General features: G+C 42.3%; 1 protein-coding gene across 1 annotated transcript in view; it reads right to left on the bottom strand.

Annotated features, from left to right (window-relative positions):
- AKT1 (AKT serine/threonine kinase 1) overlaps positions 1–13,746 on the bottom strand; it is a 68,520-nt gene extending 54,774 nt beyond the window's left edge. The window contains exons 1-2 of the mRNA XM_075614935.1: positions 13,013–13,746; positions 9,764–9,882 (exon numbers count right to left, since the gene is read on the bottom strand). Of these exons, the coding sequence (XP_075471050.1) occupies positions 9,764–9,809 (46 nt within the window). The 5' untranslated portion in view covers positions 9,810–9,882; positions 13,013–13,746. The remainder of the gene's footprint in view (positions 1–9,763; positions 9,883–13,012) is intronic.
- Positions 13,747–14,992: the final 1,246 nt, after the last annotated feature.

Below are 14,992 nucleotides of genomic sequence, written 5' to 3'. Positions count from 1 at the left end.
AAGATCGCCTGTCGGAATTTTACATCTGACTTTAGGTCTTTTGACTGCTGGCAAATCACGAATAATGAGGTTCTCTGACAATAGGCTCTTCTCCAGCAGTGCTAACTATGCAGACACTTGTACCTTTAGAGTCCTCTGTCAAATCTTTCCTGTAGGAACTCTACTAGTGTCACAGGTGTTGGCGTAGAAAAAAATAATAATGATAAAAATGTAAATCTTGTTTTCTGCACCCACTAATCCCCTAAGCATAGCCAGATGTGGTAATAGACTGTTCGTCAACTTCTTTCTTGCCTCAAACAGGGTTTGTATAGTTCTATCACAGCGGCTCACGTCTTTCAAGATTTTCCACTCAATCTGCAAAGATAGCTGCCTCCGATCAGGGTGTTCAACAGGGGCCTTGAGTCAGTAAACCTTTCAGGGGAAAGGAGGGGGAGGGTAAGTGGGAATACACAGATGCCATGGAGTATCTATTGCCATATTCATTAGATGGGTGAAACACTGTTCCATTAGCCAATGTGGCACTATTAGTATTACCTCTGCCTCACCAATCTTTATGTATTTTCCTCAGAATCGTTGCAATGAGAGGAACTGGGCGAAACGGATATGCCAGTTTGAACTGCCATTTGAAGCCAAGGGCACCTACCTGCATTGCACAGGGATGAAAAGACCTTGAGCAGTAACAATTCCCACAATGTGGTTGTTGGCCATCAGGCCTACTTCAGGTTGACCCCAACACCCTATTTGCTGAAAGACCCGGCTGTCTAAAATCCAAATCTCCCAGGATGAATCGTATTGCGTCCGAGATAGTCTGCTGTCGTTTTTTGTGGTCCTGGTATGTGGATTTCTACAATGTCTGCCAGCTAAACTTCTGCCCATGAAAGGATTGATGCGGTCAACTTCAAACTTCTTGCTTTATTCCGGCTTGCTTGGAGATAGATAGGATATTTCACCACCGTGCTGTTGTCAGACCTCATCTGTATGTTTGTCTTTTATAAAGATCTTCGAGTACTTCAGTATTAGGTGATACCTTTTTTTTATTCTGGCTAACGATAGGTATTATAAGACAAGCTTTCAAGAGTTCTCTCTTCCTCGGGTCGGCAATACTGATTTACAAAGATTTCATAAGTTTAACACAGATGTAAAAAAAGAAAAAAACACTATAGCCACCTAAGGCCGCGCCTGTAGTGCCAAAGACGCCACCCGTCGCCGCTAGCAAAACTTGTATTTCGCTTTGCGGCGGCGGCGCGGGCGAACAGGGCATTGATTGGTTCAGGGGCTGTCACGAGGCGACAGCCCCTGAAAAATCAAATATTCCCGGCTTCCGAAAATTGCATCGCCACGTCGCTTTGTCGCCGTTGCGCTTACTATAAGCGCACACGGCGGCGGCAATGCATTTGTTTTCGGGCGACGTCGCATCGCCGGCACTATAAGCGCGGCCTAAGGCCTGGGACATAGTGAGTTTAAGCGTCGCTGAGGCGGGCTGAGCCGCGCTGAGCAGATCCACAAAGCCCCTGCATCTGTCATCAGCGCGGCTATAGTTTCCCCCTCCGAATGCGTGCTGATGCGTGCGGAGGCTCAGAAACTTTGCCGAGACAGGCAGGTTTCAAATGGGCCGCTCGGGGAAGCGGAGGAGCTGTCACGTGACTAGCCCCGCCTCCCGCTCCGCCTCCTGGCACATCTCCGCTCCGCCCCGCCCCCTGAGCGCGCTCACTGCCTCGCCTGCAAGGACAGGAAAAAGCAGTCTTTTCAGCAGGCGAGGCAGAGCAGGAGGGCGCCTCAGCGAGCTTCCAACTACTATGTCCTAGGCCTTAGGCAGATGACGCAGAGAAGGAATAGACAGGGCAATACATGGATGAAACCAATAGTGAGACACAGGACCCATCAGAAGTATGCAGAGGGGAGGGGGGTGGGGAAGAGGGGGTTAATTGTAAAATTCACACAGAGGCACATGAAACATTACATAAAAATATGGTAGTGGGTTTTATAACCCCATATCAGCATTAAGTCTTTTTGTTTTAGTGTCAGTGTATTATCATTTTGAGTTCAAATGTTTTCCGTTCCCGAGTACTTTTAAATATTCCGTAGGGATTTTAATTTTTAAGTTATTTATGGAATTATTTGGCCGTGAGAAGTGGTGTCCCACTGGAGTGCAGTATCTTCCTTCATGGTGTGTTATTGTGTAGGTTTGTACTGGTTTTAAGTTTTTGGCTGGTTTCACCAATGTAGCATCCTTGGTCATATTTGATGCATTGAATCATATCTACCACATTCCTTGATGTGCAGCAGGCCTCTAACATTTAATGTTCTGTTTGTAACTGGCTGTGGGATCTTGGCATATATGTTTGTAAAGTTTGCATGTTGTTGCACGATCTTGTGCTATTAACGGCACCATTCAGTTCATTATGAAGTTTTCTATTGACCAACTTCTGTCTGAGGTTTGGTGGTTACCTGAATGCAAGGATGGGAGGTTTGGGGAAAATGTATTTTACGGTTTCATCCTCTGGTCAGCATGGGTTGCAGATCTTTGATTATTTTTCACATTCTCTCTGGGCAGGGTTGTATGTAACCACTAGTGGTATGCATGTGGTTGTTTTTTCCTTGTATTGCAGCAGGTGTTCTCGTGGGGCTGTAAGTGCAGTTGTGATTGTTGTGGCAATAATCTTTGGTTTGTATCCCTCTGTTTTGTGAGTGGGCTGCAAGCTAAAGTTATGGGAGGTAACTACATCTGTCTGTGGGTTTCTTGTATACAGATGTGTGTAGTTTGCCATTCTTCAGTGTTACTTAGAAAGCTCACTAAATGCTGAATAAATCGACTTTAAGCTTAATTGATGGGTCGAATGAATTCAAGGACTCATAAAATTGTTTGATATTTTCTTCGCTCTCTGTGCATATTATAAACAGATCATCAATGTATCTGTATTATTTGTAAGGTTTGTGGGGGCATGTTGTACGGAATCTCTGTTCAAGATTGGCATATTGCGGTGCCATCCTGGGGCCCATTGCTGTCCCCACTAGTTGTAGATAAATAGGCTTGTTGAAGCTTAAGTAGTTGTCTGTTCAGCGCTGTATTTCTGATCCAGGGGAGATGTTGCAAGGAATTGCAAGCATGCCTCAGTGCCATCCTTGTGGGGGATGTTACTGTACCGGGATTCTACATCCATGGTAACTAGTAGTGTGTTGATGGTAGTTGTTTGATGTTTATTTAGAAAGTCTGTGGTATCTTGTATGAAGCTGTTGGTGTTAGTGACAAGTGGTTATAGGATATTTACCATTAGGCCTGATATATTTGTTCAGTGAGGGTTTCCGTACCTGTTATACTGCAATTGGTCTGCCCGTCTTTCGAAGGCATTTCATGCTTTTAGCCAATTTTTGCAGATTTGCTGGTAACTGGCGGTCTATTGCTCACCAGCTTCCTTATACCACTTGATCTCGCACTTGCGCTCCCAAGCCTGAACTGCTGGCATCTGTAGTGATGGGTAACCAATGTATTTGGTGTAATACATGACCTTTTTGAAGATTCTGGGGAATCTCCCATCATCTTTAATTTCTGGATATAAATATATACTTTGTGCCATATCCTGTGAATCTCCGTTATACCATTTTAAATGTTTTTCGCTGCCGAGATCTCATATGTAGTCTTGCCTTACATCCAGCGTTGGCATAAACTTTCCTACCAGTTTCATGTAATCTGCCCCTGTACTGCAGTTTGCTTTCCTTGGCCCTCTTGCCTGAGCCCCAATCTCCTGGGCCTTTGCTTGAGGCCATATGAAATTCTACTCCCAAAAACTTGTTATTTGAGTCTGCACTAGCTGGCTCGTCTTCGTTCATAATACAGCCATGCTGCTGAAGAAAGGAAATCAATACATCTCTGCCCCTTAGTAGTCGATCTCGGTTCTGTGATTTCACAAGTAGATTGTCCCGATAAGGGTATATTAGGCCCCTTTTCTTTACAGTAGAGATGTATACAGTTAATAAACACACAGAGTTGGTGTCGCAATCAAAACCATCCCCCATAAATCAAAATAAATCACTAGGCCAGATATAGGGGTTAAATTTACCCTCTGGCAGTGCTAACAACCCAATATGATATAAGAACACAAAAAGAAAAAAAAGAGGGTTTGTTGAAAGCACACGAAAGATATGTGAAAGTACAAAATGGATTTTATTAGCAATACAAAACACAAAAATAATATTAAAATATACCTAAACACATACTAAATGAACACTGCTGAACCAAAGAATACACAATAAAAATGTAGGGACCTAAGATATGTAACATGCAAAATACATGGGTATGATAATGTAAATCCAGGGGAAAGTAATTTCCCCTGGGAATGCAATGGAGATCGGCCGATCAGCAACACATGATAGTACAAATGACTGAAAAAAACAATATCTACACAAACCCAAGTAAACACAGAAAAAAGAGCAACGATGAGAATATAATGAATGAATGAATACCCTAGATGCTGTGTAGCCAGAAGGTGGTGGCTAAACCCTGGCAGTTATAATAAAGAGCCAGAGAAAGACAGAAAATAAATGTCTAAAATGTGCAGAGGTGGGGTCCCCTCAAAGTCTGAAATGTAAACAATGAGTCAGCAGAGAAAACAAGGGAGAAAAAAACATGAGAAAATGACTCCCTAATGCCACAGCTAGGTGTTACTGATATAAGCTATGGCAGACAAAAATGATAGTGTCCCAACGGCTACCGTGGAGCAAGGAAATGTCCAGATACTTGCTATGACGCTGCACAAGACATCCAGAGAAGGGGAGTCCAAGACAGAGGTAAGTAAGAGGCAATGAATGCCCCCGGGATCCCGCTCACTGTTAGCATCAGGCAGCAGTCATACAGCAATCACAGAGACCGGACAAAACAGCATCAGCAGTAAATCTCCAAACAAGGAGATGGTCGGCACGGTGCAGCAGTGGGACACAGGAAAGTGAGTGGTATAGATACTCCGACGGCCGTTTCGCCGTAAGGCTTCTTCTGTCTTTCTCTGGCTCTTTATTATAACTGCCAGGGTTTAGCCACCACCTTCTGGCTACACAGCATCTAGGGTATTCATTCATTATATTCTCATCGTTGTTCTTTTTTCTGTGTTTACTTGGGTTTGTGTAGATATTGTTTTTTTCAGTCATTTGTACTATCATGTGTTGCTGATTGGCCGATCTCCATTGCATTTCCAGGGGAAATTACTTTCCCTTGTATTTGCATTATTATACCCATGTATTTTGCATGTTACATATCTTAGGTCCCTACATTTTTATTGTGTATTCTTTGGTTCAGCAGTGTTCATTTAGTATGTGTTTAGGTATATTTTAATATTATTTTTGTGTTTTGTATTGCTAATAAAATCCATTTTGTACTTTCACATATCTTTCGTGTGCTTTCAACAAACCCTCTTTTTTTCTCTTTTTGTGTTCTTATGTACAGTATACAGTTAATGCCTGCGATTCACTGCAAACCTGTGATATTCCTTATGTTTCCTTGCTCCTGGAAAGGGCAATGGTAGGTCTTTCAGGTCCACTAATAACATCAAGTCGCAAGGTTTTACTTCCTGGATGATGGTATTCAGTAAGAATCTTGAACCTGCTCACTTGTAGGCAAGTATTCATCTCCCTTAAGTCTAGGACTGTTCTGAGTCCACCTGTTCTCTTTCTTACCAAGAAAATATTGGAATATATTCCTGGTGTTGTTGTTCCAGGCACGGTACTCTTATTACCCGGTCTCAAAGTAGGCCACTTCGAATAGTGCGCATTCCTTCGCCCCCATCTCATCTTAGGATCTCAATGTTGGGAGGGACTGCTGGACTCTAATCTTCATGCAAAACTTCCCTCTGGCGAATACTGCTCTTCCGTTGGGGTCGTGAAAGAAACTGCCTTGTCGACCTCTCCAAGATCCCTCTCAACAGAATGGTCTTCCCGGCCAATAGGATTTTGCTTCTCTATACTGCAACCTTTCCGACTAGTGGTTTGAGGAATATCTTCGTTCCTGGCTACCTGCTCATTTGGCTCCCCTGCCACTGCTTTGAGCGCAGGGTTGTCACAGGCTCAATATACTCCAGCCATTTTTTACAGTCTTATTTTTTGGTGCAGACCTCCATTGCCACTTTAAAAGTTCCCAATATACATTTAACCTTGAACAAGCACTCTCTACAATCCGTTAACGAAGGACACCCTGTTAATTTGGACAGCAACCCCTTATCTGCAGCAGATTTCATACTCAGCCCAGCTACTTTCACAGCTTCTTGCAGCTGAAAACATCTCATTGCTGTCTGCACACATCCAATGGCTCTTTAAGCTGCTACCCTCGCTTCTCTGATATCATCGTCAGGCATGCTATATAATGCAGGAGCGTCTGCACACCTGATCAGACCACGCAAGATGCCAAGTTGAAGCAGAGTCCCTGCTGAGCGGTCTTGCTGCTGCGTTCTGCAGACGCACGCCTGCCCTGGTTGCTAGGGCTTCAGACAGCTGCCCCCCACAGTGCGGAAGTCTGAGCAAGCTGAGGGAGGCCGATAACCCACTGGATTAAACTGCACTAGCTGCAGTCTTGGTGAGTTCTTTAACAAACTCTACTATTGGGAGGTGTCTTTTGAAGTACTACCTGCAGAACATTTCCTATCCTACTTCAAGCTATGGATGGAGTAGACTCTACAGTGCCAACTGCCGGGGGGGGGGCAGGGGTGGGGGTGAGCAGGGAAATCCTGTATTACTCTAAAACGTCCACATTGGAAATGTAGAAAACCTCCTCGTAATGCTATATATGTATGGAAAGTACCTAGTATTTAAGCACCCAGCTGCTCATTAAATAGTGTTAGCTGCAAAAGGCAGAAGTGAGACAAAGCAGATTTTCAACTCACTATCCTTATTATGAGTGGAGTTCCTCCTTGCGTGTTTGTTACACACAATTATACGTAAGATTTATTTACATTGATGAAGATAAAATATTGATTTTTTTACATTCACAGAAGCATATTTTTTGGCTACATGAGGCATGCTGTTCGAATGTCACATCAGCTAGAGTGGTTATAAAGACAGATCCTCCACCAAGTCACAAACTGCTGAGAAGACAGAACATGCAACAATTGTGTATGTGCTTGGAGCACAGGAAGTTATGACGTGAACGTCCAGACAGATTACACAGAGGAATATTTTAGCCAGCACTTCAGCAAAATACTAATTTAAAATGTGTGCAATGAAAAACAAATGGTACAGTGAGGTAGATGGGGGGCAGTAGTTTGTTAGGAATCCTGTCTGAAGATGAACATGATGCAGTGTATTGTATTCATTACTATACTCATGCTAAATATCCCCAACTTCATTCACATTATCCCCTTCACAGGCAGAGGGGCCAGCTACGGAATCGTCCCCTCCCACCCAAAAAAAAACACATCGCAGTTAGAGTGTCAGGCATACATTTGCATACCAGACTTTGTTTTTGTATATTCAGAACTGGGGTGTCCCCCTGAGCTGGACCGGACTATTCCTTTCCTGACACAATGAAAGAAAAATCCAAGATGGCCGCAGTGGTCATCCGATAGGAAGCTGTCCTGTCGTGCTCTGACGACATTGTCACGTCCTAAAGCCCCATGGGTGAGACTTAAAATGGCGGCTATGTTGATTTAAAAAAAAAAAAGGACCAGAAATACTAGCACAAGTAAAATGTAAATATATCGGGAAGCTAAAAACAGTGTTTCAACTCCCCGAGGAAGACGTCCGGTTAGAAATGGTGCTCAGTGCTTTCACCTGGTAGCCTTTTCTGCACGTGTTGCTAAGTGAGGCTAAGGGTTTATATTCATGACGCTACAATTGACAAGACTTTCCTAGGCTAATCCACTTATCACTAATCAGTACTTGCCAACCCTAGACATCTCTCCCTCATGCTTTGGGGATGCTGTGCTCTTTATTTAAAGTACTGTACAGTCCCACTTGGAAAACGACAAGAAGAATCCCAGTACAGTGAAAAAAGCCAACAATTTCACATTTTCTCTACAGTTATTACTTTAGTTTTATAACAAGATATTTTAAATAGATTTTCAAACATCACAAACACTAAAGTACACACAATACAAACAGCTTTAGGTACTTCTTTTTTACGCATTTAAAAAATGCTGGGCTGTGATCATATGCGAGTAATACAGCTGTTAAGAGAAACTATAAATAATATTCCACATTAATATTTTATTTTGAAGCAGAAGTGTTCTGGAAAAGGACATGATCACGATATAAGAAAGTAATTTTCTGTACTAATCATCTGCCGACACTACCAAGCGTGCATAATCTCCAAACTTTGCCGCAGTTTCCTTCTGCGGACGCCGATATCTTAATGTTTGGTTTTCGGCACATGACCTAAAATCTCTGCTCAAAGATTCGTGAAATGAATATGTAAGGCTGTGATATGATGAATAATGACCAAAATCATGGAAACACGAACCCTGAAAATATTACCGTACTTCGAAAAAACAATAAAAAATAAAAAAAAAACACAAATTTTGCCTAATGATTCAGTGAATCTCCAATCACCTCTAATCTTACTTGCATAGAAAAATAGAACATGAAAAACAACAAAACTTCAAGTTACAGAAATTAGCCATGCAGGAAATATGTGATGTTCTCCACTCTAAATAACCTCCAGGCCACAGTAATGGGCCACAGGACGATCCTTTCCACGGAGAGCAGGGGCAAAGTAGGAACATGAACCATTAGTTCCGGTTATAGAGAAGTGCAAAGACCTTCCGGTCTGAGTCATGAGCATTTGCATTCATAAAAAAAAGTTCTTCACTTCCTCTCTCTCCACCCTCCTACCCTAAGTTAGTGAACTTTTCAGATTTTTGTCAATTACACATTCAACACTTGCAGACTTGTCAAATGTCACTTTTGAATAATAAAAAAATAAATAATAATAAAAAAAAACATTGTTTGCCCTTATTTGGAATTTAAGAGAATTTAGCTGAAATGGCTTGTTAAGTGCAACTTTTGGGATGACTTTTTTGTTTTGTTTTAACTATTGCCTGTTTTTTGTTTTTTCTTTATATGTTGTTTTTTTTTTTTCTATTTAGCAAACAGCAAATGTTTCATTTGCATCAAATGAACAGATTTGTGAGAATAATTTGCACAACCTGACCCGGTAATATTTCCTCAGGACACGGAGAAGCCTTCTACGGTTGGAGGTTGGAATCCTTCAATCCTCAAGGGCCACCAACAGGTCAGGTTTTAAGGATATCCCTTCTTCAGCACAGGTGGCTCAATCAGTGGCTCAGTCATTGACAGCCATCTGTGCTGAAGCAGGTATATCCTTAAAACTTGACCTGTCGGTGGCCCTTGAGGACTGGAGTTGGCCCACCCGTGTTCTAATACCACATTCATTTTATAGGTGGTCCTGAAAATATAATGCTCATTTACAGTCGCATACGGAGTCGCAAAATTAGTATTTGCCTGCGAACGTGTAGCATATCCTTATTTAAAATCCCGTTAAACAAGGCATCCCCCAAAACGTGCAGGCAGCATGATCAAGAATCGGGAGAGGCCTTCTTGCAAAACATTCGCTGTGCTGAAGAATAGTTCATCTCTATTCAAATAAAAGCATCTAAAACCTTCTCAAGCACAGGCAAGCAGTTTAACAGCATATTGAATAAGGTCCTTGGATAGGGTAATTAGGTGGGGGCTTACATTAATTAACAACCGATAGGATTGAAGAAATGTTCAGGAGAAATGACATTTAACAACAATATTTCCTGTAGACTCAGAAAATCCAACCTACCGCGTTTGTGCAGCCAACCTTCCTTCACGATGGCGATTTCATTCATAATGGCAGAAAATGTATCTTTACCCAGCTCTTTCTCCAAGGTGTCGATTTAAAACTGCACGTGTCGATTATTACTAAAAGAAAGAAGAAAGGTTTTGGTTGTAAGTTCGGACGCACAGTCCAATGACAAAGGCATGTCTGCCCTAAAAATGCATCACCTGATGCACACATGCGTCCAACACTGTATTTATTTAACACCTGGATTTTTGGTACCATAAAAAAGGTAATAATTAAGAAAAAAAAAGCAAAACACTTTTCTATAATAGACCCCTTCAGAAAATGCAAGTCATCCCACTGCCTTTGTACACAAAAATATCAGCAAGTTTCCCAAACTTATTTTAGAAAATGAAGTACATAAAAAAAAAATGTAACAAAAAATAACTTTAGTGCGTTCTTCCAAAATATATATATATATATATATATATATATATATATATATATATATATATATATATATATATATATATATATATATTCTATATATACCTCTATCTCATTACCAGCTCTGTACACACTTACAGTACAAGGTACAAACAAGTAATGTATTAATCCATATCAACCAAGGTACATTTCAGGGACAAAAACATTGGGCCTCCGTAGTTGGTATGGATTAATAAAGTACTCTTTCGAACCTTACATTAATGATAACAACTTTATTTATAAAGCGCTTTTCTCCCAATTGGACTCAAAGCACTTCACAGTTACAAGTTCTAAGTCAGTCCAGTGCTGATAAGAATATCCCTCTGGGGGTGCATTCCTGTTACCCACTTTGACGTTCTTACCGAGCTTGGAGAGATCCCGAGGCCTTTTAGTCTTGATCAACAAGAGTGCATCCATGTTCTACTTTATGAGATGTATATGTTTAAGTTCCATACACACACTCTACTTTGTTAAAAGAATTTAAAATATTATGTGCGTACACACAGAATATTTTACATTCTTTTAACAAAGTAGAGTGTGTGTTAGTCTTTAGTGTTACGACGTAAATTACCCATCCAAGAATACACATTGCGGACTAATATAAAACTAAAATAATGAAACATGGTGGTATTTTCCAGCTCTCGAACTACGTTTAGCATTTTGGTAAAAAAGGCCGTTTACAGTCGACGGCGTATTCACTGCATGCAGAACACACATGAATGTTTCTGTAACGTTTAGGTTTGCAAAACTAAATGCTTCTCAGCTTAGTCATTCCTCACTTGACTACTTTCAATTTTGAGCCCTGGGGACAATCACAAGTTTGTAAGCAGTACCTGCCCAAGTTAGCAATCGTTTCATTCACGGCATGAAAAATGGCCACAAAAAAAGTGTGTTAAATTGAAAGTTGTTACATTAACAATAGATTCAGGTATTGCTGCCGAAATGTGGCACAGGATCTGAAGGACAACATTGATGAATTCATTTGCTATTAATTCAATAAGTGTGCCACAACAAGCAAATATTACTTTTTAATGTGGCAATCTCTACCAACAAGTTTCCAAGAAAGCAGAAGGGGTCAAATGTACTAAACGGTGCTATGCTTTAGCACATCTTAACTTGTGCTAAAGTGTACCACATAATCAGTGCACGTGGGCTAAGAATTACAGAACATCCCAGATGAGGTACAGCACCTCCGTTCTGTGTGTGAAGATTTCTCCCCTGAACTCAAAAGCACATTCGCTTAATTGCAGGATATGGCAACCCCATTTCTCCATCCTCCTAAATGTTACATTTAGAACCAGATATCACCAGAAATCTACATCACGGAGAGAGGTTAATTTCACTATGCAGAGTTTATGCCTTTTTATTGAAAGGTGAAATCCACGAGAAAATAAATAATATCAGCGAGTATCAGAGATTAACATTCTATCAGTAAATAAGTCAAGTGCAAGAAATAAACCAGTTGCTTTGTTGTGGTTAATCTCCTGGGTCATTTTGGAATATTCAAATTTGTTTTGTTTGTTTTTTAATTTAAAAAAAAAATGCAGTAAAAAGGAAATTATTATTATTGATGGTACCGTACAATATTTCTGATCCTAATCAAGTCAGACGATAAGCTAACACTACATTCCCACATGGAATAATGTACTTAATTAAAAAATACATTGGATGGAAACACGGTACAGTCCCCACCGGCAGGAAATGAGTTAAATGCAACTCTACGTTGCCATGGAAACTTGTCAAATAATATGAACCACACACTCCTTTTACTCTGGGTAAATATCTTATTTCCCCCCCAAGTAAACATTCGGAAGCTTCTCGTGTTCCTAGAAGTTTGGGTACCATCAGCAGTGTCCGCACCTTGTAAACTGGTTGCACAGGCCAGACTTAATGCAGTATCAAACTGAGCCAACAATCATAACAAAAATACACATTACAGCAAAGACACAGGAAGTGGCATATTTTGCCCAAAAGCTGATTAGATCATGCGACATTTTGTAATTAATTTACGACGGAAAACTATAACTGGGGGTGACTTTTCATTTGGAATTTTTTTTTTTTAAATATATAGTAATAATGTCTTCAAAACTATGATTATTTCACAGATATCTCAAACCTAAAACGCATGGAACAAAATAATGTAACCCATTCGCTGCCGGGGGGGGGGGGACCTAAAACATACAGCATCCAAGAGTACAGCATCCTAGTGGAATGGGGGGGGGGGGGGGGGAGGGTTACACACAGCATCTATTTATTGGGGTGGTGGAGGGGGGGTTATGTATCAGTGGGATATTGTAAAATGCAACACTGCAAATTCCCTGCAGACCAAGCACACAGCTCCAGCCACAGCCCTTCCCTGGAAATCAGGCACTGTTTGTTTCAGCAAGAACAACAGGAATGAATACATCCTGCAGCATACAGGAGGCAGCAGCAATGCAACATACCCCACTGTACATCACGGGGGCACGGCAGGGTATTCTGATTTTTTTTTATAACATGTGTGTAAATAGATTTGATTGATTTTTGCGCATTTGCATCACATGCAGATAACATGCTCCCCCTGCAGTGCACCGACTACAGGCCCATCTGCAGTATATACTACCCCTCTGGCCTTGCATATATACCATAGGGGGTGGGGAGGGGGTGCATTGGGCAGAGGTACCCAGGGGCACAGCTGTAACAAGGCCCTATTAAAATGAAAGGAAGAGGGGGAGGCTGGCACAGGGTCTGTGCCTCAATGGGGAGCAGGGGAAGGGAGTAAGAGGGCAGGGCAGTTTGACTTACATGTAGGCAAGGAGGTATAAATGGAGCTGCGCCTGGAGGAAGAGGAGGGTGGTCACCGGGGCTTGGGGCCTACTGGTGGATTGCAGCCAGCCGAAGCCTCACCATCACCGAGGGCAGCAGGAGAGGGAAGGGAGAGGAAAGAAAGAAGGAAGGAGGGGGGCGGGAGGAGAGCAGATACAGAGAGGGGGGTGGGAGGAGGGGAAGGAGAAGGCTGCCGGTTGTGGTGGTGCTGCTGCAGCTTCAGCTTCAGCCCATTGATTGCATGGAGGGATGGGAGGATCCGGTTGCTGCTTCTGTGCAGGAGGATGCTGGCACCCTGGGATGTGGGTGCTGCTATGCAGGAGGGTGCTGCCACCCTGGGATGTGGGTGCTGTTGCTGTGCAGGAGGATGCTGGCACCCTGGGAGGTGGGTGGTGCTATGCAGGATGGTGCTGGCACCCTGGGATGTGGGTAGTGCTGTGCAGGAGGGTGCTGGCACCCTGGGATGTGGGTGCTGCTGGGTCTGCTTTGCAGTCTTCCTCCTTCAGCCCTGGATCATCCCTCCTGCCAAAAATGATGATGTTGCAGCAGCAACAGCTCTGCTTTGTGTGAGTATTATCTCTCTTCCTCCCACCCCCTGCACACTGTGATCCTGCTGCTGCTTTCTCTTCCTTTCTCCAGCCTCCCCTCTGTCTATGTGTCTTCCCTCTGTGCAGCCTCTTCTTACCCTGCCTGGAGGTGACCACCGGGTCCTACCGCCCGCAGGCTTCCCAGCTACAGCACAAGGGAGGAGCCTGGTGCCTGTGTATCCAACAGTCAGGTGAGTATTAACCCCTGCGCCGCTGCCAGAGGGACCATGCATCGCTTTCAACTGCAGTGAATAGCTTGCAGTGTTTACTAACAGAGATGCTGAAGTGTGTGTGTGTGTGTGTGTGTGTGTGTGTGTGTGTGTGTGTGTGTGTGTGTGTGTGTGTGTGTGTGTGTGTGTGTGTGTGTGTGTGTGTGTGTGTGTGTGTGTGTGTGTGTGTGTGTGTGTGTGTGTGTGTGTGTGTGTGTGTTAGTTACATTTGAACAAGCACCACAGCAATAAATAAGTACGTATGTATATACAGTGCCATTCAGGTACTATACATAGGGCTTAACAGCAGTAATGCACGTGCCATAATAATATAACACATAATGGGAAGAAAACAATGGGGAAAGGAGTCTCTGCGCTGAAGAACTTACGATCTGTATGCATACAAAATACACATACATAAATATATATGTGTAACATTATATCAGTATATGTTAAAATACACAGTGCCCAAAAAACATGTCTGTGAGTGGTTTCTCTGGCTTTGCATCTGATTCCCATGCTGTGCTTAAAAGCTGTGTTAACAGTGAGCATTAGCTTATTTATTTATTTATAAAATATTTTACCAGGAAGTAATACATTGAGAGTTACCTCTCGTTTTCAAGTATGTCCTGGGCACAGAGTTAAGACAAATAATACATGGTTACAAATACAGTTACATAAATGAACAGGGTATACATTATATACAAGACATTGCGTGCACAGTTAAAGAAAATATATATTATGAGCGTATGAAACAGTTACAGACCAGGTTAAAATGTGAGACAGACTTAGATTTGAAAGAACTTAAACTGGTGGCGGATGTGAGAGTCTCTGGTAGGTTGTTCCAGTTTTGGGGTGGACGGTAAGAGAAGGAGGAACGGCCGGATACTTTGTTGAGCCTTGGGACCATGAACAGTCTTTTGGAGTCTGATCTCGGGTGATAGGTGCTGTATGTGGTAGGGGTGAGGAGCTTGTTCAGATAGCTGGGTAGCTTGCCCATAAAGAATTTAAAGGCAAGACAGGAAAGGTGAACTTTGCGCCTAGACTCGAGTGATGACCAATCTAGTTCTTTGAGCATTTCGCAGTGATGTGTGTTGTAGTTGCATTGGAGAACAAAACGACAAATTGAATTGTAGAGGGTGTCAAGTTTGCTAAGGTGGGTT

This window comes from Ascaphus truei, chromosome 9, assembly GCF_040206685.1.
Source record: "Ascaphus truei isolate aAscTru1 chromosome 9, aAscTru1.hap1, whole genome shotgun sequence".
NCBI classification, from domain to species: domain Eukaryota; kingdom Metazoa; phylum Chordata; class Amphibia; order Anura; family Ascaphidae; genus Ascaphus; species Ascaphus truei.
The sequence above is the reverse complement of the archived record's forward strand: the minus strand, read 5'-3'. Positions and strand labels throughout refer to the sequence as shown.